This window comes from Dama dama, chromosome 14, assembly GCF_033118175.1.
Source record: "Dama dama isolate Ldn47 chromosome 14, ASM3311817v1, whole genome shotgun sequence".
In the NCBI taxonomy this organism is placed as follows: Eukaryota; Metazoa; Chordata; class Mammalia; order Artiodactyla; family Cervidae; genus Dama; species Dama dama.
In genome coordinates, this window is record NC_083694.1 from 48,944,832 (window position 1) to 48,971,075 (window position 26,244).

A 26,244-nucleotide genomic window follows, 5' to 3' on the forward strand; every position below is an offset into this window, starting at 1 on the left:
GCGCGGCGGCCGAAGCCCGGAAGCGGACAGAGGCGACAGGGGTCCCTGCTGTCTGTCCGCCATGGACGAGGCTGACCGGCGGCTCCTGCGGCGGTGCCGGGTACAGCTGGTCCGTGAGCTGCAGGTTGCCTCGCTTTGGGACGCTCTGCTGAACCGCGAACTCTTCACTCCCGACATGATCGAGGACATTCAGGTACGGTCCCCAGCTCCCCGCGCAGCGCAGACTTCAGGTCACAGTTGGGGGCTGCGAGGCCGCGCAGAGAGGGTTGCTGAAGCCACACCGTGACTTAATGGCCCGGCTCCCGCCCTCGCCTCCCCGCCTCGCGTCCTACCCGTCTTTGCCACACAGTACCCCTTCCCTTCGGGGAACCATCGTGAGGGAACCCCGTTTTCCCCCAGGGCGTCGAGCCTGCTAAATTTCCCAGAGGAACCAAACAACCCCCAAACACCTTTTTGAGGGTTCGCTAAAGCGATCTGAGGGTTTGCTAAAGGCGTGTAAATGCCTCGCACGAGCAGAGTACACCCGGGAGCTGCTGCGGTCCTGGATGCCTGTCTGGAGGCATACCTGTGTTTTCCTCCTCTAGGGTGGAGGTTGCGGCTTCTCAGGTCGATCAGTGGTAAAGAATCCACCTGCAATGCAGGAGACATGGATTTGATCCCTGGGTGGGGCAGAGCCCCTAGAGAAGGAAATGGCAACCCACCCCAGTATGCTTGCCTGGGAAATCACATGGACAGAGGAGCCAGGTGGGCTACAGTCCATGGGGTTCTCAAAGAGTTAGACATGACTGAGCTTCTGAGCATGCACAAGGGTGGAGGTTCAGAGCACCCACTAGGGAGGTCTGACTGCCGGGCACTGTATCCTCTTTGAGCCTCAGTTTCCCGTGCTGTGAAATGGGAAAACGTCATACTGCCCTGAGGGCTAAAAGAGATTGTGGGAAAAAAAAAGAGATTGTAAAAGGGTTGTGAAACAGAAAAGCTTCAGGCACAGAATGAGGACACATCAGATGGAATCTGTCTTTGCCCTGTCCTCCTTGGCCAGCCCCTCAAGTGTTATGTGTCTTTTAAGGAGTTTGGAGATGAGGGGCCTACTGCAGATAGTGAAGAGAGTAATAAAATCAAACATTTGAGGTTCTCTTTAAAAGCATTTATTTTTGGCTGCGCTGGGTCTTTGTTACTATGCACAGGCTCTCTCTAGTTGTGGCAAGTGAGCCTACTCTCTAGTTACAGTGGGTGGGCTTCTCATTTCAGTGGCTTCTCTTGTTGCAGCTCAAGGGCTCTAGACCACTGGCTCTGTAGTTGCAGAGCGTGGGTCCAGTTGCCTTGCGGCATGTGGGATCCTCCTGGACCAGGAATCAAACGCATGTCCCCAGCACTGACAGGTGGATCCCCAACCACTGGACCACCAGGAAAGTCCCTGAGTTTCTCTTTAAAAGCACTGTCATATCTTTGTCTTATTTGACTCTCATCACAGGCCTGTGAGGTCAGGAGGGAACAGGATGTATTTCTTACCAGGAGATACAGGGGGAATGTGTGGCTCCCTAGAGGCCATTGCATAGTGCCCTGTAGGCTGCTTGCAGGCCAGTTTCTGCATCATCCAGGAACTTGGCCTGACCATTGAGGAAGTCTTTAATAGGACAAATATCATATGGGAAGTCACCAGTGTATAATATTAAGAGAAGTCTTATGAGCATCTGCTGTGTACTAAGGAGTGGAAATAATTTGAGATCATATGCTTGCTACCAGGAACATTCACAGGAGTGATAAACTTGAATGTCCTTGGAGGCATAATAGGTGGGCACCAGAATGGGCAGCCTCTGCCCTGCCCTCTGACTCCAGCTGAATATGATCATACAAGAATGCTGGCCCAGTGTTGCCAGATCTTTTTTTTTTTTTTTGGCCAGATCTTTTATATCGAGAGAAGTGAAAGTGTTAGTTGCTCAGTCATGTCTGTCCCTTTGCAACCCCATGGACTGTAGCCCAGGCTCCTCTGTCCATGGGATTCTCCAGGCAAGAATACTGGAGTGGGTTGCCATTTCAAGTGGGAAATTATTTTGGTTTTTTTGGCCACACCCTGAGGCTTGCAGGATCTTAATTCCCTCACCAGGGGTTGAACCCAGGCCCTTTCAGTGAAAGTAAGGAATCTTAACCACTGGACCACCAGGGAATTCCTGTTTCCTGGTTTTACATGTTAGCAAAAATAGCACAGGGAACTCTGCTCAATAATCTGTTATAACCCAAAGGGAAAACCAGTTTGAAAAAGAATTGTTGTTGTTGTTCAGTTGCTAAGTTGTGTCTGACTCTTTGTGACCCCATGGACTACAGCACCCCAGGCTTCCCTGTCCTTCGCTATCTCCCGGAGTTTGCTCAAACTCATGTCCATTGAGTCAGTGATGCCATCCAACCCTCTCATGCTCTGTCACTCCCTTCTCCTCCTGCCTTCAATCTTTCCCAGCATCAGGATCTTTTCCAATGAGCTGGCTCTTTGCATCAGGTGGTCACAGTATTGGAGTTTCAGCTTCAGTATCAGTCCTTCCAATGAATATTCAGGGTTGATTGCCTTTAGGATTGACTGGTTTGATTTCCTTGCAGTCCATGGGACCCTCAAGAGTCTTGTCCAGCAACACAGTTTGAAAGCATCAATTCTTCCGCACTCAGCCTTCTTTGTGGTCCAACTCTCACATCCGTACATAACTACTGGAAAAACCATAGCTTTGACTATACAGACCTCTGCTTTTTAATATGCTGTCTAGGTTTGTCATAGTTTTTTTTTTTTTTTTCCCAAGGAGCAAGCATCTTTTAATTTCATGGCTGCAGTCACTGTCCATAGTGATTTCGGAGTCCAAGAAAATAAAATCTGCCACTGTTTCTATTTTTCCCCCATCTATTTGCCATGAAGTGATGGGACTGGATGCAATGATCTTAGTTTTTTGAATGTTGAGTTTTAAGCAAGCTTTTTCACTCTCCTCTCTCCCCTTCATCAAGAGGCTCTTTAGTTCTCTTCGCTTTCTGCCATTAGAGTGGTATCATCTACATATTTGAGGTTGTTGAAATTTCTCCTGGCACTCTTGATTCTAGCTTGTGCTTCATCCAGCCCGGCATTTCACATGATGTACTCTGCATAGAAGTTAAATAAGCAGGGTGACCATATAAGCCTTGATGTACTCCTTTCCCAATTTTGAACCAGTTCCGTTGTTCTATGTCTGGTTCTAACTGTTGCATACAGGTTTCTCAGGAGGCAGGTAAGGTGGTCTGGTATATGAAAAAGAATAGATACTTGTATAACTGAATCACTTTGTTGTATACCTAAAACTAAGACATTATTATCAAATATACTCCAATATAAAATTAAAAATAAATGTTAGCAACAAATTCAGAGTTTTTAAAGAATGTGTTATGAACAATGGGCCACTGTTTTACCACTCCTAGTATGGCAGAATCACATGGATCTGGGCTGTCATCCTGGCTTTATGACATATTACATATTAGCAAGTTGCAGCAACTTTCTTAGACTCAGTTTCCTTCATCCTTAAGGTGGGGGTAATTGTAATTTAACCTCTTTACAAGGTTGTTGAGGAGAACTAAGTGAAATGATACATTTAACACGTGTCTGTGAGTGTTTGTAAACATTGAGAGAAATCAAAACCCCATGACTTACTTGTAGAGAAATAGGCATGTAGCTAACTTTTGCTAATGGAAATTAATCATCTCAGTGATAGTACAAATATGTGCTATTCAAGGAGCTTCCCAGGTGGTGCTAGTCATAAAGAAATGACCTAAGAGAGACATAAGAGATACAGGTTCAATCCCTGGGTCAAGAAGACCCCCTGGAGAAGGAAATGGCAACCCACTCCAGTATTCTTGCCTGAAAAATCTCATGGCAGGCTACAGTCCATAGGGTTGCAGAGAGCTGGACTTAACTGAAGCACGTGCTGTTCAGTGTAGTGTCCATTAGTCACATGTGGCTATTTAGATGTAAATATGAAGTAATTAAAATTGAACCCAGAAAAGGCAGTTCCTTAGACATATGACCCAAGTGCTCAGTAGCTACATGTGGCTAATGGCTGCCATTTGGACAGCTCAGATAAAGATTTCTGTTGTCATGAAAAATTCTCTTGGATCGCACTGCTGTAGGATGCTTGCGAACAGGGTGGTGTCTTATCCCTGTGGAAATTGCCCAAAGTTGGGCCTCAAAGGAGAACCAGCAGACAACTGGCATCTTCCTCCTGCTCCCTGTCTCCTTCTCTGGTCTCACCATCCCGACATTGTCAACCTTGACCACTCCTGCAACTCCACAGTCCACCCAGTCAATGCCCAAGTCTTGTGGATTTCCCCTCCTTATTTCTTTTGTCTGTCCTCTGACTTTTCTCCATTGGAGCTGCAAGTCTTTGCCACCACATAACTTGGCTGTGGCCACTCCCTGCCATTGTCCACTTTGCCCCCAGGATGAGTTTTTTAAAATGCAGATCGGACACTGTCACTTCTTTCTTAAAGCTCTTACGTAGCTCTCACAGCTTTCTTGACATGACTGTGCAGAGATCTCTCTCCCACCCGACTTAATCTCCCATTTCTCTGAATTCATTATTCCTGTCTTAGTGTTCTAGGGGCTCAGACAAGCTAGTCCCTCCTGGAGGCTTCCCTGATGTCTCAAGTCTGGGTTGAGTGCACCTGTACCCTTCCAGCCCCATGTGATTTTCCTTCTGGCATTTCTGTCTTTGCTGTGTCATTGTCTTTTTTTTTTTTTCCTCCCATTATTTATCAATTTTTGTTTTTGGCTGTACTGGGTCTCACGGGCTGAGACCTCTCACTGCAGTTCACGGGCTTCTTGTTGCTATGCATGGACTTTTTCTAGTTGTGGCGAGTGGGGGCTACTCTCCAGTTGCGGTGCACGGGCTTCTCATTGCAGCGGCTTCTCTTGTGGCGGAGCACAGGCTCTAGGGCATGTGGGCTTCAGTGACTGTGGCGTACGGGCTCAGTTGCCCCATGGCATGTGGAATCTTAGTTCCTGGACCAGGGATCAAACCTGTGTCCCCTGCATTGGCAGGCAGACTCCTAACCACTGGACAACCAGGGAAACTCCTATTTGCATGCTCCACTAGAAGTGACTCCATGAAGACAGACTGTTCTCTCCTGCATTTTCAGCACTTGGCCCTTTCTGGGTGCACAGTAGACATTTCCGACATAGAGATTGAATAGATAAATGAAAACTGGCAGGTGGCCTATGCTCAGAGTAACCTCAGGCTCAATTTTTGCCCATGTGCCTGATTGTTTAGACTTAGGTAGATGGGAATTGGGGGGTTAGGGTGAGAGCCACAGCAAAGTGTGTGGGTAATAGTGACATGTTTTTCTTTCCAAACAGAGGGCGGGCTCAGGATCTCGGCGTGATCAGGCCAGGCAGCTGATCATAGATCTAGAGACTCGAGGGAGTCAGGCCCTTCCTTTGTTCATCTCCTGCTTGGAGGACACAGGCCAGGACACCCTGGCTTCATTATTGAAGACCAACAGACAAGCAGCAAAACAGGATGTGGAGGCCATCAGACCCCTGGATCTCAAGCCGGTGGTGCTTGGACCAGAGAGCCTCAAACCAGAGAAGCTGAGAGTGATGAAACAGGACCCATCAAAGCTGAGCCAAGGAAAACTCGCTCCAGTGGTGCTGGGACCAGAGGAGCTCTGGCCAGCCAAACTCAGGCCTGAGGTTCTCAGACCAGAGGTACCCAGGCCAGTGGACACTGGTTCTGGAGGATTCACTGATGTCTGTGAGTACCAAGAGGGGGTGGTGGGTAGGTGTACCAAGCGGTCAGTGACAAGTGACCAGTGATACAGCTGGGTAGCGTGAACATGAAAATTTAATTTTGGTATTGTCTTTCTGAGTACTCATAGGGGATGGGTGGAATATTATGGTAGGGGTTCAGGAGTGCCCCTCCTCTGAAAAGCATGTGTTGAAGTCTGGTTTGGATGTCATGGGTTTTGATCAGTGTTTCCAGATCGATCTATTGTTTGTGATTTGCTTTTGGGTCCAGGTGAGTCAAGTGGACTAGCCCAGGCTTGGGGGCAAGAAGGAGGCATCTATTAGAGTCTGTCCCGAGTAGGCACTGTACATACCCTTACCTCCTCTCCTCATAACAACCCTGCAAGGCAGGGCATCATTAGACCCATTCTTGTCGATGAGGAACCCAAGACTCAGGGAGATGAAATAATTGCCTATGGTCACAATGCTACATCCAGTAAAATACATAAATCCAAAGACCGCAGCTGGATGATTTTTACCACTTGGGCTCAGTGGTAAAAAATCCACCTGCTACTGCAGGAGACGTGGATTTGATCCCTGGGTGTGGAAGATCCCCAGAGAAGGAAATGGCAACCCACTCCAGTGTTCTTGCCTGGGAGATCCCATGGACGGAGAAGCCTGGCAGGTTGCAGTCCATGAGACTGCAAAAAGCTGGACATGACTTAGCGACTAAACAGCAACACACAGATAACCACACTCCAGATTATTACCATATAGAGCATTCTGTTGTCCTTTAAGACTCTCTTATACTTCTTTCCAGTCTATTCCCACTCTTCCCCCTTCCAAAGGAATCATTATTTTGATCTCTATTGCCATAGATCCCTTTTGCTTGTCCTTGAACTTCAATGTAAATGAAATCCTATATACTCTTTGAATCTGGCTTCTCTTGCCATCATTATATTTGTGAAATTCACTCATGCTATTGTGTGTATCAGAAGGTAATTCTGTTTCATTGTGAGGTAGTTTTTATTCTGAATCATCCACAGTTTATTTAACCATTCTCTTGTTGATGAGCATGCAGTTTTTTCTTAGAGCTTTGTTTCCATGGCAGCCTATGGAGACCTAGCACTTTCTATTTCATGGTTGCCCAGTTGGCCATTGCATGGTATGGATGCTAATAATAATAGTAGTAGTAATGGTTAACTTTACTGAGTGTGGCGTGTGAGATCTTTAGTTGCATCATGTGGGATCAAGTTCCCCAACCAGGGATCAAACCTGGGCCCCTTGCATTGGCAGCTTGGAGTCTCAGCCACTGGATGAGCAGGGAAGTCCTTCTTGTGTGATTTGAGTTGCCTAGGCCCAGCACTAGGACATCTACCCTTCCTTCCCTTAGGCAACAGGGGGGATGTGTTTCTTGCCTTCTCTTTCTGCTGGAGCCATGGGCATGTGCTCAGTGATGCTCAGGCTATGACTGATTCTTTTGCACACACACGTGCCCACATGTGCTTCTTGTCCCCTTGGAAGCTGTCATTTTGGGAGAAATGGGTTTCGTGCATGTTATATCTGACTACTTTATCCTCTCTGTGGGTCTAGAACCCCTCCCTGCCTTTGTTAGTGCAGTGACTGCTGCCTGGAGCCTTCCTTACCTCTTTTCTTTCTTTTTTAAAAATTATTTATTTGGCTTTGCTGGGTCTTGTTGCACTTGGGCTTTCTCTAGAGTGAGCGAGGCCTACTCTTCTTATTGCAGTGACTTTTCTTGTTGCGGAGCATGGGCCCTAGGGTTCGAAGGTTCAGTAGTTTTGGCACATGGGCTTAGTTGCCCCAAGGCATGTGGGATCTTTCTGCAATGAACTCATGTCAACCACTGGACCACTAGGGAACTCCTTCCCTACCTCTTTCTTTTGGTACCTTTGTCAGTTTACTCCCTCTATATGTTGCTGTGGCCTATGGACCTCTCAAGAGCAACCATTTTGCTTTGTAGATTTTTTTTTTAGGTAAAAATTAAAAAAAATTTTTTCCATCTTTATTGAGATATAATTGATGTATAACACATTGTGTAAGTTTAAGGTGATGATTCACTACTTGGATGTATTATGGAACGACGACCACACTAAGGCTAGTTAACACATCCATCAACTCACATAATTAACACTTTTTTTTTGTATATGTGGTGAGAACATTTAAGATTTACTTGCTCAGCGGCTTTCAGGTATGAAAGTGAAAGTGAAAGTCGCTCAGTTGTGTCCAACTCTTTGTGACCCCATGGACCATACAGTCCGTGGAATTTTCTAGGCCAGAATACCAGAATGGGTAGCCATTCCCTTCTTTGGGGATCTTCCCAACCCATGGACTAAACCCAGGTCTCCTCATTGCAGGTGAATTCTTTACCATCTGAGCCACCTGGGAAGCCCTGATACTTGAAGAAAAAAAAATAGTAATACTGTATGATCCAGCAGTTCCACTTCTGGGTATATATATTGTCTTTCTTTGTTTTCTTTTCTTTTATTTTTTAATATTGTCTTTCTATGTTTTCTTATAGCTCACTTAGCTTCCTTAAAACAACAATTTTGAATTCTTTATTGGGCAAATCATAGATTTCCATTGTGTGTTTTTGGTGGTATCTTGTTTCCTTAATTTTTATTATTCCTCAAAGTCTTGTGTTGCTGTCTTTGAATTTGAAGAAGGAGCAATCTCCTCTAGTCTTTATTCTTCAATGTGTCCTATGTAATTGGAATTTTGCACCAACAGTATACTGCAACTTCTCTGCTAGACTCTTGGACTTCCACAAAGGCATTCTTGTCTGTGGGTGATTGTCAAAAATCAGTGTTCTTTGGGAGAATGAAGGTGGTAGAAAACTCTTTTTCTGCCATTTTGATGATGTTACTCTCTTTGTGGATCATCACTGTCAGTCAGGAAATAAACACATTCTTCAGCAGTAGTTGCTGCTGTTGTTCAGTCGCTAAGTCATGTCTGATCCGACTCTTTGTGACCCCATGGACTGCAGCACACCAGGCTCCCCTGTCCTTCACTATCTCCCTAAGTTTGCTCAGGTTCATGTCCATTGAGTCAGTATCTAATAATTTCATCCTCTTCTGCCTCCTCTCCTTTTGCCCTCAATCTTTCCCAGTATCAGGGTCTTTTCCAATAAGTTGGTTCTTTGCATCAGGTGGCCAGAGTATTGGAGCTTCAGCTTCGGCATCAGTTCTTCCAATGGATATTCAGAGTTGATTTCCTTTAGGATTGACTGGTTTGATCTCCTTGCAGTCCAAGGGACTCTCAAGAGTCTTCTCCAGCACCACAATTTGAAAGCATCAATTCTTCAGTGCTCAGCCTGCTTTATGGTCCAATTCTCTCATCTGGATATGTAGTAGATAATGGTATATTCAGTAGTATTGGTATTTGTAGTATTGACATTTGTAGTATTCAGTAGTATTGGCATTTTCTAATAATGAAAATGATATTTTCAGTAGTAGATAATGGTATTTTTGGGAGTGCAGTGGAAGTTTGGAAATGAGCAGTTGTTTAAGAATTAAGTCTGTGGTCTAATGGGAGTCTTCAGGCTAGGCAAAACCGTTTCTAATTTAAAAGATGGAATGTAAATGCATTTATGGCATGACTTTTAAACTGGCAAAAGAATAGCTCCTAACAAGGTCCAGGCCCTCTCTGAGCGATGAATGGCACCATGGTTGGATCATGAGTATAGTCTGTGGCATGACCAGGTGATGGTCAATGTCTGTTTATTTAAAAAAGAAAAGGTCCTATAACCTTGTAGGCTGGTGGTCAGTTGACTTCTTGCTAATTGAAATGAAAACTCTTTTGATACTGAAAGAAAAATCACACCTTTACTCATTTATTCATTTTTCAGCTATTTGGTGTGTGCTAGAATTCCATGGACTGTATAGACCATGGGTTTGCAAAGAGTTGGACACGACTGAGCGACTTTCATTTTCACTTTCACTTTACCGTGTGCTGGGCTCCATGGATTCCACCAGAGAGGGAACAGACCTGGAGCTTCCCTATGTCTCTCTGTTCTAGAATTTCACATAAATGGAATCATACCATATGCCCTCTGCTGGCTTTTTTAAAACCCAGAATGGTGTTTTTGCAGTTATCCACGGTGTTGCATGTACCTCCTTCCTTTTTAAGCTCTGTCATGTCCCTTTGTGTGGTTGTGTCACAGTTGGCTGACCCATCCACTTGCTGATGGATGTTTGGGTTGTTTCTAGTTCGAGGAGTATGAACAAGGCTTTAATGATCATTCATGGCCAAGTTGTTTGGTGCCCACTGTGCTCATTTCTCTTGGCTGTGTACCTGGGAGTAGAGTTGCTGGTCAGAGAGTAGGTGTGTGTTCAACCTTATTGGAAACTTCTTTTTTTTTTTTTAAACGTCTGTTTAAAAAAATTATTTATTTATTTTTGGCCGTGCTGGGTCTTCATTGCTGTGCATGGGCTTTCTCTAGTTGAGGTGAGCAGGGGCTACTCTTCGTTGTGGTGCACGGGCTTCTCATTGCAGTGGCTTCTCTTGTTGTGGAGCACGGGCTCTAGTTGCACGGTCTTCAGTCATTGTGGTGCATCCCAGGAATCCAACCTGTGTCCCCTGCATTGGCAGGTGGATTCTTATCCACTATACCACCAGGGAAACCCCTGGAAACTTCTAAATAGTTCCTGAAGGTGGCTTTGCCACTTGACTTCACCAGTAGTCCCCAGGGGTTCCTGAGTTCCTGCTCTTCTGCGTTTCTGTGGGAGGTGTCCTTACAGGGTCCCTTGTTCCTTCCCTATTGGACCCTGACCTTCACGTTTTCCCTCTTTTTCTCTCCAGGTACTCAGGACAGAGCCAAGGGAAATGCCGATCTGGTGAGTCTTCATGTCATCTGGGGCCGGTTGTGTTGGCTTTTGGCTCTTCTGCTCTCCACTTCCCAGGTCCTTCCTGCAGCTGTGTCAGGAGCCCCAAGGAGCTCAGCCCAGCTGGAGAGAGTCCCAGTCCTGGGGCCCCTATAGTGCCCTGACCCTGGTACAGCTCTTCCTGAAGCAGATTGTCTAACCCTGCTCTTTCCTCTTCTGTGAAGTTGGTTAGATCTAAGGAGGGGTCAGTTGAGAATCGGCTGTGGCACCCACCCTGGACCAAGTCACTGCCTGTCTCAGTCATAGTACTTATTGTGTGACTCCCCTGGGTCAGCCTGGACTTCGCACTAGGACACCTGGGAACCAACCACTCAAGTTTCCACTCGTGGAGCCATCATCCTAGGGGAGACTAGTCACACAAAGAAGTATATAAATGTAAACATTGTAGAGTGCCATAAACAACAACAGCAAAAAACCCCAGGCTGCTGTGAGAGAGAATTACTAGAGAAACATTGAACCTCGAGAGGAAGTGGCCTCAGACTCTCCGAAGGTGACTTGGGCAGGAGCCTGCTGGCAGAGCTGATCATGAGATTCTCAGTACTCCCCAGGTCTGGGTGACTTGTTGGTCCTTTGGGGGATCAGTGTCTAGGGGAGCTGGGCTTCTCAGCTAGCGGGTCCATCCTGAGTACTCTGAGGGGAGCTAATCTTCTGTCCCAGGTTTAGCTGATCACCTGTCACACAGCTATGTGTGTGTGGTGTGGATGCCAGACACCTGCTTCAGAGGAGGCAGACTGCAGGCTCTGTCCCATCTCCCCAGACTGTCCTCCCCATGGGTGAGACCCAGGGTGTCGCCTTTTCTCCCAAGGAGTGCAGTGAGACCCTGGTTTACGCTGGTCCTTCTGCTTGGGTAGGCCTACGTCCTGAACGCAGACCCCTGTGGCCACTGCTTGATCATCAACAACGTGAACTTCTGCCATGAGTCAGGGCTCAGGACCCGCACAGGCTCCAACATAGACTGTGAGAAGATGCAGCGACGCTTCCATCTGCTGCAGTTTGCAGTGGAGGTGAAATGTGACCTGACTGCCAAGGTATGGGCCCTGTGCATGGAGAGAAATGGGGGCTCGTGGGGTAGTGTCCTAAAGAGGGCCCCTGAAAGCCAGCAACTCCCCAAGACGAGCCCTTCAGTCTGTAGGACTGCAAGAGGCAGTGTCGCTCAGTGGTTACCAGTGAGAGCTCCGGACTCAGAGACCTGGGTTGAGGACTGACTCCCCCACTACCTCTGTGACTCCCGAGCCTGAGCTTCTCTGTCTATAAATCGAGACCCATGCTCACCTCCTAGAGTTGCGTTAGGTAAGTGTTAGTCACTCAGTCAGGTCTGACTCTTTGCAACCCCATGGACTATAGCCCACCAGGCTCCTCTGCCCATGGAATTCTCCAAGTAAGAATACTGGAGTGCGTTGCCATTTTCTCCTCCAGGGTCTTCCCAACCCAGGGATCGAATCCAGGTCTCCTGTATTGCAGGGAGATTTTTTACCATCTGAGCCACCAGGGACATTTTAGAAGTAAATAAAGAGTGCCTAGCCCAGCATCTCTTCCCCAGTCTTCTCTTGTGATCACTGTGACTGTCCTTTTACTTCACTACTGGCCCTGGGAGCAGGGGACTGGCCCAGGATGAGGACCTGATCCGTCAGTGGTCGGGCTCACCCACGGCTCTCTCTTGTAGCAAATGGTCCAGGCTTTGACACAGCTGGCACGGCGGGACCACGATGCTCTGGACTGCTGCGTGGTGGTCATCCTGTCTCACGGCTGTCAGGTAGGCGGCTTCACCTTATCTAGCAGGCGCCCAGGAAGGCTGCCCCGAGAGGCCCTGCAGGAGCCTCGTCCCTTCCTGTGTCCAATACACCCTGGCCTTTGTGGGAAGAGCCACAGGGCCCTGTCTCCCTCCTGTTGTTTTCTCAGAAGCCATTTGGCCCTCTGAGGAGTTGAGTGCTCCTCCTGGGTGGGAGGGCTGTGACCCCAGGAGAAACCATCTGCGAGAGGCAGGAAGAGGTAAGCTGGATTTTGTTCAGAGCCAGGCACAGCTTATAAGAGCTCCCAGCTCCTGTCTTGGTCCTGCTGGACGTTGTTCTGGGCCCTTTGCTGCTGGCTGTGAGTTGGGACACTGGGACCCGCTCTGGCCTTGACCAGTAATGTGCTGGGTCATTGTGGCCAAGTCTCTCCCCTTTTCTGGGCCTCAGTTTCCTCATCTTTTGAGTTGCTGGGTTGGACAGAGCAGAGGTAACCACCCCAATGGATTGTACAGTGTTTTCAAAACTGGCAACGGTAGCACAGAAGTCATGATTTTCAGCTTGTCCTGAAAAACCACAAAGGTCTGACCCATCAGGCCCACATCCTCAAAGAGCAAAATTATGGCCTGTGGCTGGGCTGGGGCCACCCCTTTGGTCCTTTCATTCACAGTGTGGCCCCTGGACGGAAGCATGGGCATCACCTGGCAGCTCGGGAGAATGTAGGTTCTCATTCAGAGCCTGTACCTTAACAAGACCCCTGTAAACACAAAGTTTGAGAGGAATTGCTCTTGAGTAGTCGTTCTCAGCGTAGCTGTAACAGAGGCACCTGAAGGGCCAGATTTCTGGTCCCCACTACCCAGGTTTCTGATTTGGGAAGTCTGGGTGGGAATTTGCATGTCCTGTAAGTTTCCAGGTGATGCTGATGCTGCTGGACCAGGGACCACACTTTGAGAACAACCGATCTAGAGGAAGCTGGCCAGAGTTCTTGAGTTAGGCTATCTGGTGCTTATAGGCATGTGAGTTTGAGACCCTTGAAATTGAGGCTGCCCAGGACCAACCTGCTGTGTTTCACTCAGCCTTGTGTCCCTGGTGGAACCTTCTAAATGCTTGGTCCCCACAAAGCCTCTGCACAAACAGGCCATTGGATTCCTACTGTAACTTCTTGGGTTTGTCACCAGAGTTCTTGGTCTTCTAGGCCAGCCACCTCCAGTTCCCAGGGGCTGTTTATGGCACAGATGGATGTCCTGTGTCCGTTGAGAAAATTGTGAACACCTTCAATGGAGCTGGCTGCCCCAGCTTGGGAGGGAAGCCCAAGCTCTTCTTCATCCAGGCCTGTGGTGGAGGTAAGCCGGTCCTCAGCGTTGTTGCCGATGAGGCTAGTGGGAAAGTAGAGGTTGATCCAGGCATCCAGAGGGCCCCAAACATGGTCACTGCTGTCCAAAAGTGGCACCTCCATCTAGCTGGAGTAGCCTGATCTCTGTCTAACTTTTAGAGGTTTGCATCTCATGATGCTGTAGCATCAGGGGATCATTCAACTGTGGCCACTTCAACCTCAGACTTGGTGAAAACAAACAACGCAGAGGAGAGAGGAAACTTCTTTCATTTTCTTTAGCTCCTGTCATTCTCCTGACCTCCATCAACCCAGCTCCCTCCCACTGTTACAGAGAAAGGGAGGCCACTGCTGGATTAACTGTTGGAATTCTCAAAGGCTTTGGGATTAGGGAGTCAATAATTTTTAAGGATTATTTAGATTGTTTGTAGCTTTGCTATATGCGATGATTTTAAACCTGAGCTCTACTTCACCGTTACCTGGTTTTCTTGTAAAATAAAAGAGGATTGTGTGTCCTGGATTATGGGACATGAGGTCATCTCCAGGTGATCTGGCCCTGACTTCTTTGCCTCCCCCGCCTGGCATGCTGTGCCCACCCCAGCACTGCTCAAGCTTCCTAGGATGTCAGGCTCTGGCTTACTCCTCAGCCTTCCTATGTGCCATCCCTCTGCCTTATCTCCTGGCCAACTCTTAATCATCCATCCTTCTGGTTACAACTTATTGTCACTGCTTCCAGGAAGTCTTCCCTGAATATCCCCTTCCTTGCACAGAGTCAGGGTTTGCTGGCCTTTGTTCTCCTGTAGCCCCTATTCTTCCCTTGTCTTAGCACTTTCTCCTAGTATTGAGATGGCCTCATCCCTTGGTCAACCCTCTGAGGGCAGGGCTAGTCCCATCTGCCCTACAGCTGGGCCCCTGCCTGACACAAAGCCCGTAGTATGCTTGCATCTTTTGTGCATTCTAATTGACTTTGAAATAAAATCATATAAAAATATCTGTGAGCAAAATCTGAAGTAATGTAGACTCACACCAATAAAAACTAAACCAAACAATTAACTGAGAATAGGAGAACTCCAGAGCTGGAAAGCAGTAATTAAGGTGCCACCTTTGAAATTCAGGTCCCTGCTTCCACCCTTGTGTTTTAACGCCGTGGGGTCGTGTGTTTAACTCTGTTGCCACGTGAGGGCGCCACCATCAGCTGAGACCAGAAATACCCAAAGTGTGCGGATCTCTGCCAGCCTCTGGTGAGGTGTCCTGTTGTTTACACGTCTCTGAACCGGTCTGCCCTGGGTTTTGGTGACTCGTGTTGCTATTTTAAGATTCACTGTTGTTGCAGTTTAAAACCATTTAAAAATCTTCTAAATGTCATCTGCCCTTTCATTAAGAGAGAGTGTGGGCACCAAGGTGGAAGAATGCACCTCAGAGTCAGTAACTCTGGTGTGAAATGTCAGTGAGTAAGCCGTGAGATGAACTTGGCCAGAGCGGAGGGGCCTGAGATTTGGGGGTGACCCCTCCAGAACTTTGGAGGTCATGCTGAGAGGCCAGGAAGGAAGAATCATGGACGACAGTGGTTGTGGATTTTACGTCCTGAAGGAATGGTGCCTCGTCCCATTGTGTCTGTTCTTATGGGAAGTCAGGCTTCCTTGCAGGAGTTTTGAATCAGTGAGGCTCCTTAAGAAGAAAGCAGTGCCTTACCTGCATAACCCGTAGGTGAGGTCTTCCCCCTCAGATTTGTAGGAGGATGACGTGTGAATCGAGACACAGCCGATATCCCCTGTCTGGCCCCCTTCTTCCTCTGTCCCCCATCCTCCCCTCCCAGAGCCCATTGTCTCTGCTCCATTTTCAGAGGCAGCCCCTCTGCCTGCCCCGTCTCCTTCAGCCCCTCCTGTAGCATCCCCCTCGCTGAAGTGCCTCCTGTCCCACTGCACCTTGCCACCTCGGGCGGACCCAGCCACAGCTCCATGCTCCCAACCCAGACCCACGCTCCCTTCCCCGTCCCACTTCAAGTCATTCCCGGAACCCAGGATGGATTCCAGAATCTTGGTCAAGAAGACAACCGGAAGCAGTGACCTGGGATAGCTGTCCAGTTTTCACAGATCTAAGAAGCCCCCGGTGCAGGCTTTGGGGCCCCCATGGGAAGCAGCAGGGTAGCTGAGAGCCAGAAAAATGTAGGGTGGAGTCCTGGTCCCCTACATATTAGCCGTGAGATCACAGACAGATTACCAGGTTTCTGAGCTTCAGGTGAGAGGTCAGTCGACATTGGGGTCATTATTGTGGGGTTTCTAGAGCCATCTGTCCTATCTCTATCTCCTGCAGGTGGGACACCAGGTTCCCTGGGTGAACCGTGACTTCCCTCGTTCCTTGCTGTTACCCACCATGGATCCAGCCACACAAACCCTCCCGCTCTCCTGCCCTGGGACCTGCCTGATAGGTGCCATTTCTCCCCGCAGGACTGTTCTCCCTTCTCACAAGGGAGATTGGGTCACAGCCGCCCACTCCAGAAACCTCTGGGCCCTTCCACCCTCTGTCTGTCTTTACTGAAACTCTTTAGGTGCCTTCTTTCTCTTGTTTTGGTGGTGTAGCTTGTGGGATCTTAGTTCCCTGATCAGGGATCAAACTCTTGCCCCTGCAGTAGAAGTGTGGTAACTCAACTCCCGAACCTCCAGGGAACTCCCTAATGTGACTTGAGTTTTTATTTTTTTATTTTTGCCTGTGCTGGGTCTTCATAGCTGCACACAGGCTTTGTCCAGTTGCAGTGAGCGGGGGGCTACTCTCTAGTTGTGGTGCATGGGCTTCTGATTGAGGTGGCCTCTCTTGTTGCAGAGCTGGGCTCTAGGGTGTCTGGACTTCAGTCATTGTGCAATAGTCATCCCGGGCTCCAGAGCACAGGTTCAATAGTTGTGGTGCACAGGCTCAGTTGCATGTGGAATCTTCACAGACCGGGGATTGAACCTGCGTCTCCTGCATTGGCAAACTGATTTTTTACCACTGAGCCAGCAGGGAAGCCTGTGACTTGATCTTTAATGACATAAAATAAAATTTGCCATTTTAACTGTTAAAAATTGTTCCATTCAGTGGCTGTCAGTGCACTCACGATGTTGTTGGACCATCATCACCATCTAATTCTAGAACATTTCATCATCCTCCCAAAGAAACTCCATACCTGGTAGCAGTTACTCCAGTCCCCCTCCTAACAACTAATCTGCTTTCTTCTCTCTGGATTTGCCTCTTTTGGATACTTCATATAAACAGGATATCATATGGCTTTTGATATTTGCCTTCTTTCACTTAGCCTACTCTGAAGGCCCATCCACATTGTATTATATTGCAGTATTTCATCCCTTTTTAAGCTTGAGTAATATTCTGTTGAATGTTCATACCTCCATTCATCTGTCCCTGGACACATGAGTGGTTTCTTCCTTTTGCCTGCTGTGAATAATATGATGAACATTGCTGCATAAGTTCTTGTTTGAACACCTGTTTCCAGTTCTTTGGTGTGTATACCTTCTAACTGGTTTCTTTTGCTCTTTTTAAAATGTCTGCATTCTTGCTCCCCCCACCCCCACTTTATTTAATGAACATGTAAAAATTTTGTTTTAGTAAAAGTAAAGCTCCTGTTTAGGCTTCCTGCTCATGTTGGCCCGGCACTAGGCCCCTGGCTCCAGAGGAAATCAGGCCTCTCAGGGCTGGTGGCACAAAGTGGGAGCCCTGGTGTGGGTGTCTCACTGACAACTTGTGTCTGTTTCCGCTTCCTGCAGAGCAGAAAGACCACGGGTTTGAGGTGGCCTCCACTTCCCCTGAAGATAAGACCCCCAGTAGCGACCCTGAGACGGATGCTACCCCATTCCAGGAAGGCCCACGTTCCATCGACCAGCTGGATGCCATGTCTAGTTTGCCCACGCCCAGCGACATCTTGGTGTCCTACTCCACCTTCCCAGGTGAGCGGATCCAGAGACCTTGAACTTCTAGCTGGCAAGTCCCCTCATTTGCCCCGGAAGCAGCAGTGCTGTGAAGGAAAGACCTGGTGTGAGTCTTGATTCTGCTGCTTTGTTGCCTGTGTGACCCTGAGTAAGTTACTTCACCTCTCTGAGCCTCAGCTCAGGGCGAGGCAGTCGAGGCACCGAGAATGCACAATGGAAGGAGGCATGCACCCTTGTTTCGGTGTGCCTCAGTCTCCTCACCCTTGTCCTGGCCCTGCCTCAGTCTTCTCATCTTTAAAATGGGAATATTAATTGTACCTTGGGGATCATCATGGTGATTTTAACAAGGTGGCTGGCCCACTGCTGAGCCCAGTGCCTGGCACACAACAGGTGTGACAAATGTTCGTTTCCTTCTTTCTTATCCCCTGGAAGACTCACTTGACTTCTCCAAGCATGGATTGCCTTGTTGGGAAAACAAGAACCCTAACCAAAGTCACAGGGTGATGGTGAGGATGAAATAAGATCACACAGAGCCCAGAGATGCAGGCTCTGATGTCCATATAGACATCAGTCAAGGTCTGGGGTGGGCCCACCCTCATGGGGAGGGTGGCTCCCCAGTGAAGCTCAGCCTTTCTCCTTGCACAGGCTTTGTCTCCTGGAGGGATCCCAAGAGCGGCTCCTGGTACATCGAGACCCTGGACAGCGTTTTTGAGCAGTGGGCTCACTGTGAAGACCTTCAGACCCTCCTCCTCAGGGTGAGGCTGCTGGAGGGCCAGTGTGTCCTCCCCAGGGTGGGGGTGAGCAGGGCCCCAAGCCCAAGCTAGAAGTTGCTTCTGCAAGCCAAAGGCTTGCCCTGAGGGTTGATGCTTTTGCTTCTGTAAATGGACGAAGTTACTGCCTGGAGTGGGGCTTCCCTGGTGGCTCAGTGGTAAAGAATCCGCCTGCCAATGCACCAGACGTGGATTCAATCCCTGCATCAGGAACATCCCCTGGAGGAGGGCATGGCAACCCACTCTAGTATTCTTGCCTGGAGAATCCCATGGACAGAGGAGCCCAGCAGGCTACAGTCCCTGGGGTTGAGACGAGTCGGACACAACTAATTGACTGAAACAACAAACAGGAACACTGCCTGCAGTGACATTTGCTCATTATGCCAAAGACAGCCTTCCCTGGCCCCTGAGGTCCCAGGCTGACACCTCCCACACTCCCCACTGATGGAGCCAGCCCTTAGTGCCAGCATGGGACGGCCCAGTACCCGAGCACAGCCCCTGATGGCAGGTCGCAGGCCTGTACCCTCTGCCCCACTGTGTAGTCTTTACTCTTGACCCTCAAGAAAGGGATCCCTTTGGTATCTCCCGACTCGGGAGGCCCCAGTGAGAATAGCGAAGCATGGCTGGACAATGCCCCACTCAGAGTGGTTGCTCCTCGAAGGGGCTCAGAACATGTGGGGTCCCCTCCTGCTCTGCTCAGGTTTTTTGTGCCATGAGGAGGGGCTGTGAGGGCTCGGACCACTCCTTCCTCCTGGGGAGGCTCTGGCTCTGAGCTTTGCTGAGCAGAGGAGACGAGAAAAGCAGGTGCGGGTCCATCCCTGGCAGGACTCCAGGGGTGCCATGAGCCATGGCCGTGGGTGAAAAAGTCTCACAGGCAGGTGGGGCCCATCAGGGCTAAGCAACGTGCTCAGCTCCTGGGCCCGGTCTCTTCTCTCAACTTTTCTTCATGTAGACCTTTTAATTTGACTTGAATTTTGTGAATTTTTGAATTTTCTTTTTAGAAAACTTTTATTGGAGTATAGTTAATTTACAGTGTTGTGTTATTAATAATTTTAGGTGAACAGGAAAGTGAATCAGTTATACATACATTTAACCACTCTTTTTTTGATTCTTTTCCCACATAGGCCATCACAGACTATTAAGTAGAGTCCCTTGTGCGATACAGTAGGTTCTTATTGGTTACCTATTTTATATTTAATAGTGTGTATATGGGCTTCCCTGGTGGCTCAGACGGTAAAGCGTCTGCCTGCAATGTGGGAGACCCAGGTTCAATCCCTGGGTCGGGAAGATCCCCTGGAGGAGGAAATGGCAACCCACTCCAGTACTCTTGCCTGGAAAATGTCCATGGACTGAGGAGCCTGGTAGGCTACTGTCCTTGGGGTCGCAAAGAGTCGGATATGACTAAGCAACTTCACTTCACTTATGGTATTTGTCTTTGTTTGACTTCACTTAGTATGACAATCTCTAAGTCTATCCATATTGCTGCAAATTGCATTATTTTGTTATTTTTATGGTGAATTTTAACTTTTCTAAACTTGAAATGCTTGTTCCCTTATCTCCGCCCCCTGCCCAGCATACACATACACATACACACACTCAAGAAGGCTGCAGCCAGAGCTGTTTTTTGTTTTATTTTATTTTTTAAAGATTTTTTTTTTGACGTGGACCATATTTAAAGTATTTATTGAATTTGCTACAACATTGCTTCTGTTTTCTGTTTTGGTTTTTTGGCCACAAGCCATGTGGGATCCTAGCTCCCTGACCAGGGATCAAACCTGCATCCCCTGCGATGGAAGTTGAAGTCTTAACTCCTGGACCACCAGGGAAGTCCCTAGAGTTGTTTTTGAAGTTCTGACTTGGCAGCCCCCCTTTGGAATTCTTCTTTCAGTGGAGAGAACTCACAGGCCTCCCGGTGGTTGTGTTTTCACAGGTTGCTAATGCTGTTTCAGTGAAAGGAACTTACAAACAGATCCCTGGCTGTTTTAATTTTCTCCGGAAAAAACTTTTCTTTAAAACATAATGAGATCAGGACCCCTCACCATGCCTTACTGTTCACCCTGAAACCTTCCTGCTCCAGCTCTGGCTGTGGCTAAGGCCTGGACTTTCCTGCAACTGTGGCTGACATCCATCGAAGGATTCTGTAGCCTGTAGAGGCTCTGCTGTTTCCCCACCAGCTGCAGACAGTCCTAGTAGCTTCCAAATTGGAGCCAAATGACCAGCGATGGAGGAGGAGAAGCAGAACATCGTGGACACTATGGAGCTTTTTGCCCATGACCCATTCATGGCTCGTGGCTGTGGCCTGTGACCCCTGTGTTTTCTCTACATCAGGGCTTCTCAGCTTCGGCACAGCTGACATTGGGGCCAGAGAATCCTTTGTTGTGGGGCCATCCTGTGCACTGTGGGATGTTGAGCAGCCTGGCCTCCACCCACCTCTCTTGAGTCTTGACAACCAAACATGTCTTCAGACATTGCCAAGTCTTCCTCATAGACCCCTACTGGGGAACCACTGATCTATAGGAAATTTTGGCTGCAAACAAACCAGCATCTCTCTTAGATCAATTTAGGGCTACCAGAATCTGAAGAGCTAGAATTTGTAAATCCTAAATGAAATTTTAAAAATTATCAAGTTTTTCTATATTGCAGTGTTCTTAAAAAAAAAAAAAGGTGAATGTGAACTCTCTTTCACCCATTTCCCCCTTATTTTGCTCTAACTTTTTATTGTTTCTTTTATATAAAGGAGACTATGGCTTTTTGGGAAATATTTCCCCAGCTTTTATCTCTTTTGAACCCCTTATCCCATCCCAAGAAGTGACTGGGGTGGGAGCCGTGTGTTGGGGGAGGTTAAGTCACTTGTCTACGGAACACAATTAACCAGTGGAGAGACATGGCCAGACTTGGGCCTTCTCAAGTCCAGCCTGTGTCTTCCTGGCTTTAGGACTCTTGTACCCTGCATCCCCCACCCACTTGCTGAGCCTGTAAGCTCAGCTTAAAGACCCGGAGCCTGTTTCTTGCTCTCAGGGCCCTAAACACAAGTAGTTTTCTAATAATACTCTCACCAAGATTCAAGTAGTTGTCACTTTATTGTTATTTTTCTCCTGTGACCTTTCCAAGTCTGAAACAGTCCCAGGGACTTCTGGTGGTTAGTTATTTGCAATCACCTGCAGGACACACAAGAAAATAATTAGATTAACTCAGCAGAGCAAGCCTTGTGTGCAGATTCCCAGCTTTCTCCCTCCCCACTCTGCACTGCCTGTGTGAATCAGGCAGCTGGAGTTGAAGCAGTTCTCCCCAGGAGCTCTAATGATGCTTGGGAGAAAAGATGTCATCACAGCTTTAAATGGATTTCCTGTAAAAAAGGAGTCTTAGCCAGCAGTTCAGTTTGGGCTTCAGGGCGGAGGTGGAGTGGGGCTGGGAATTCTTAAAAGTTACATGCCAAATGTATGGATGGGCATGTTTGTAGATGTGATTTGTTTCTCAAAAGATTTGAGAGGCCCAAAATTGTTAACAATTTCTGCTGTTTGCCAGGTACTGTTGTGTGCTATGGAAGGGGCTATAACCCGTTTTCAGAAGCTATTTGGCATCTACTAAACATTCTAATGTGCCAACTCCATGATCTTTTGATGCTGAAGGATCTGTGTAGCATAGAGACTCTGGCTAGTGCAAGGATGTATGTCCAAGGATGTTCATTGCAGCTATATGAGAGGGGAAAATAGGAAAAGAGATGAAAGCTTCATTCATTATATTCATACTATGGAATCTTAATTAGAATGAATAGATATATATGGGCTCACATGTATAGTGTGATACAATGTTAAGTGAAAAAACCAAGTTGCAGAACAGTATGAGTAGTAAAATCCTATTTTTGGTTAGAAGACAGCGTGTTTATATGTACATATATAGATGTTTTATAGAGGCACCTAAATAAATCAAGAAGACCACACACCAAGTGTTAGTTATGATTATCTCTGGATGGTGGGATTGCAGGTGTCATACAAATGAGGGCATCTACTTTTTGACTTGATACACTCCTATATTCTTTTCATATTTTTTACCAAGAGTATGTATTACCTTCTAAAATAAAAATAAAGCTGGTGAATACTGATGATTCATTGAATATCTGTTGAAAGGATGAATGCCCCTGGCCACCTGTCTCCTGTCAACTTTGCGGCTCCTGGCCTTGATTCGTCACCTGTCTGGATTTGGAACTCCAGGCTGCACACAATGTGCCCCAGGCTGGGACCGCCGCAAGGTTCCCCTGGCCCCTCTGCAGTTGCTGGGGTGACCTCCCCCAGAGGACAGCTGGCAGCTTGGCTCTGCTGCTCCTGGAACCTGTCACGGGCACATGTGCCTACCCTGACTGCTGTCCCGGGAACGTAGGAGCCTTGCCCAGCTGCCTCACAAGCCCTGTTTTCCCTGTTGATTCCCTCTGACATCTGGCCAGGCTGTCAGCAGAGGCCTGCTCTGTTGTGCGTGTGTCCGTGGCTGGGAACAGCTGATATTGGGGCCAGAAGACAGGACAATTGCTCCCGGTCCCTGCCTGGGGCCCCTGAGGTGCTGCCAAGGCCAGCTGCCTGGTGACTCACAGCAGCTGGGGCTGGAGAGCATCCCCGGATTTGGCTGGAAAACACCCTACTTATCCTCCCGTCTAATCCGTCTTGGGCCAGGCTCCTTTGAAATGCTGGTGGCACCTCCAAAGTCGCACTCGGATTTTCCTCTGCCAAGATGAGATCATAGTTTTTCCCCAGTTGACTGAAAAAAATCTTGTAAATTAATGGCCACTCACTCTCTTCTTGATTTTACATTTTTCTCCAACAAACTTTTCTGGAGCCTCTGGTGCCTATAACCACTTGTTGGCAAAGGAAACGCCAACAGACAGACAAATGAGCAAGGAGCCGGCAAGTATTAATGGGAAAACTCGGAGACAGCCACCTGCTTGTTTTGACAGTGCCCATTTGACAGTGCTGTCTTCCTCCTGGGACCGCATGCTCACGGCTGCGGTGTCATATTTGATTTTATAATGGAGTGTTGGTTTGGTTTAATTAAACAGCTCTCCGTAAATTCAACTTAAAATAATGAAATCAGATGCCAACTTTCCCTTCTTTGAGCGCGCTGACACTACAACTCCCACTTGTTCTGTCTCCTAAAAGAGTGAGTGAGTCTTGATCTAGTTCAAGTCCCATTTTACAGAAGAGCAAACTGAGGTGGTGGCAATGCTGGGGGGTGGGTAAAAAAGTGCCCCCCTGCCAATGCAAGGGGACATGGGTTCGATCCCTGGTCCAGGAAGATTTCACATGCCGAGAGGCAACTACACCCATGTGCTGCCACTGCTGGAGCCCATGCTCTGCAACAAGAGAAGCCACTGCAATGAGAAACTCACATCACAACTGGAGAGTAGCCCCAGCTCCCTGCAACTACAGGAAGCCTGCGCATAGCAAGGAAGACCCAGCGCAAACAAAAAAGGAAAAAAAAAAGTGCCCCCAATCAGCACAGTGTCCTCGTCCCCCCTCTCCCAAACATCCATCATCAGGCATGACACCTTATTCCTCCCCCAGGTAACCCCCAGGCTTGCCCTTCTTGTGACATCTCTCCATGTTCTGGCTGTTTCCACCTACTGTTGATTATATCCATGGCGGCTCCCAAGATTGGTGCTAGTTTTTTGGTTTTTTTTTTAAAACAATTTTTTCTGGTTTCCATTATGAATGAATGTTTATTCATTGGTTTAAAAAAATAGGAATTGAGCTGGTTTGGAAGTTTGTGAGGAACTGATTTTGTGCTCACAGGATCAAGCTCTTTGGGGACACAGTCACAATTGTAGTGGGACCAACTCAGCTCCTGGACTGTCTTGGTCTGAAACACAAAGTCCTGCATCCCAGGAAACCCAGTCCAGGGCAAATTGAGATGACTGGTCACCCTACAAAATATCTGGGGGACCCTTTGGTTTATTTTTTATTATTTTTTAAACTTGTTTGATTTTAATGAAAAATTCTACCACTATAAACAAGCATTGATTACATTTATAAAAATTTTATCTACCAGCTAATAAAATAACATATATTAGTCTTGTTACTTTGGGCTATAAAATAACCTATAATAGACCTTTCCCCATTAACACAGATATGGCTTTTTGAATATATAACCAAGGCTTCCCGGGTGGCTCAGATGGTAAAGAATCTGCCTGCAGTGCAGGAAACTTGTGTTCAATCCCTGGGTTGGGAGGATACCCTGGAGGAGGGCATGGAAACCCACTCCAGTATTCTTGCCTGGGGAATCCCCATGGACAGAGGAGCCTGGTGGGCTACAGTCCATGGGGTCACAAAGAGCCAGACACTACTGAGTGACTAAGCACAGCACAGCACACATGTAACCCCAGAACATGTGATTCAGCTTTTTTGGTTTTCTTTTCCTGAATTCAAGAAGAAGTCTTTTGCCTCTGAAAATCTCTTACCTCTCCTGTAATTATCTAAGAAAGTTGCAATGATATTTTACATCATAGGTTCTACGTAAAATTAAATGTAAATTTACAGTGGAGGTAACTAATTCTTATGTATCACTTAATCAGGGTCATTAAGGTTTAACACTGCTCTTTAGGACTAGTTTCCAATAATTAAGTCTGTGGGGGACTCAGATGATTGGGTTTTGGGCTTTGCAGATAAATGTAGCATTGGGCAGTGGGGTCTGGGCTTAATGTAGATAAAGAAAAGTAAAATACTCCATGAATCCTAGGAAAACTGCTCTTAATGCTGGAGGAGTAATCTTTATTTTCAACCTCTTTGGACAAAGTCATCCTCTATGTGCCTTTTCACTCAACTTACACAGAAGCTGTCAAGGCCCATGGGGAGCCCTGTGGAGGTTGCCCAAGTCTGCAGTTTCTAGCTCTCAGGAGGAGGGAGGGGATTCTTAGAACTTAGGTGGGCATGACCCTTATTGGGCCGGAGCAGGGCAGGGCCTTCGGGGCTGACGGCTTGTCCAGTTCTTACCGAATTGATCCAGTCATTGTAGTTGGAGACCCGTGTGAAGACGGAGGGCTTGCGGTAGTAGTTGCAGCCGAGGGAGGACCCGAAGCTGACTATGCCATGCACCTGCCACTGGCCGTTATCTGCCTGGCAGTTCAGTGGCCCACCGGAGTCCCCCTGGGGAAGAACAGAGTTGTGTCAGGAGGGGCCTGGGGGCTTGGGCAGGGGGATGGGAGGGGCAGGGGCTGCTCTTCAGAGCCCTTGTTTTACACCTCGGCAGTGTATTTATATTGTTCCATGTGGGTCGCCAAGTCCCCTGAGGCCAACCCTCGCAGTCACAGCTCAAGATGGCACCATAATACTGATAGGCGCTAGCCCTTGCTCTTTCTGGGTGCCTGGAATGGTGTGAGCACTTTATAGGCCTTATTCCATTTCATCTTCACAAAAATCTACGAGGTAAGTATTGCTACCTGGTGGCTCAGATGGTAAAGAATCTGCCTGCAGTGGAAGAGACCTGGGTTTGATCCCTGGGTCAGGAAGATCGCCTGGAGAAGGGAATGGCAACCCACCCCAGTACTCTTGCCTGGAGATTCCATGGACAGAGAAGCCTGGAGGGCTATAGTCCATGGGGTCACAAAGAGTTGGACACAACTGAGTGGCAAACACACACACCATTTCACTGAAGATAAAAGCAAACCCCCTCAGTCTGAGGTTGTGCAGGCAGTAAGTGAAGGAGCTGAGATGTGTCCCTGAGTTAGAAATTCATGCACTCCACCACCATCGGGAGTTTCTGCCCACTGAGGGAGTTTCCTGGGAGCCGGTCTGCATGGGCAGAAAGTGGAGGTCTCCAGTGTGATCTGAAGGACACAGGAGGCTCCTTCCCGCTCTGTGCTCACTCGGCTGCAAAGTCTACCACATAGC

General features: G+C 47.9%; 2 protein-coding genes across 2 annotated transcripts in view; one reads left to right on the plus strand and one right to left on the minus strand.

Moving 5' to 3' along the window:
- CASP9 (caspase 9) lies at positions 1-22,468 on the plus strand. Its single transcript, XM_061160693.1, has 9 exons — positions 1-193; positions 5,357-5,753; positions 10,544-10,578; positions 11,478-11,654; positions 12,290-12,379; positions 13,549-13,696; positions 17,439-17,618; positions 18,246-18,355; positions 20,301-22,468. Exons 1-9 carry the CDS (start codon positions 62-64, stop codon positions 20,388-20,390), a joined length of 1,359 nt encoding a protein of 452 aa, XP_061016676.1. The 5' UTR covers positions 1-61; the 3' UTR covers positions 20,391-22,468.
- LOC133069307 (chymotrypsin-like elastase family member 2A) overlaps positions 21,511-26,244 on the minus strand; it is an 18,048-nt gene continuing 13,314 nt past the window's right edge. The window contains exons 7-8 of the mRNA XM_061160694.1: positions 25,348-25,500; positions 21,511-21,528 (exon numbers count right to left, since the gene is read on the minus strand). Coding sequence (XP_061016677.1) covers positions 21,511-21,528; positions 25,348-25,500 — 171 coding nt within the window. The remainder of the gene's footprint in view (positions 21,529-25,347; positions 25,501-26,244) is intronic.

What these genes read in the sequence shown, in the direction of transcription:
- CASP9 (XM_061160693.1), top strand. Translation starts at nt 62, where the DNA reads ATGGACGAGGCTGACCGGCGGCTCCTGCGGCGGTGCCGGGTACAGCTG. An exon ending in TCCTGTCTCACGGCTGTCAG is followed by an intron (nt 12,380 to 13,548) that starts GTAGGCGGCTTC and finishes TTGGTCTTCTAG; the next exon opens with GCCAGCCACCTCCAGTTCCC. An exon ending in GTCCTACTCCACCTTCCCAG is followed by an intron (nt 17,619 to 18,245) that starts GTGAGCGGATCC and finishes CTCCTTGCACAG; the next exon opens with GCTTTGTCTCCTGGAGGGAT.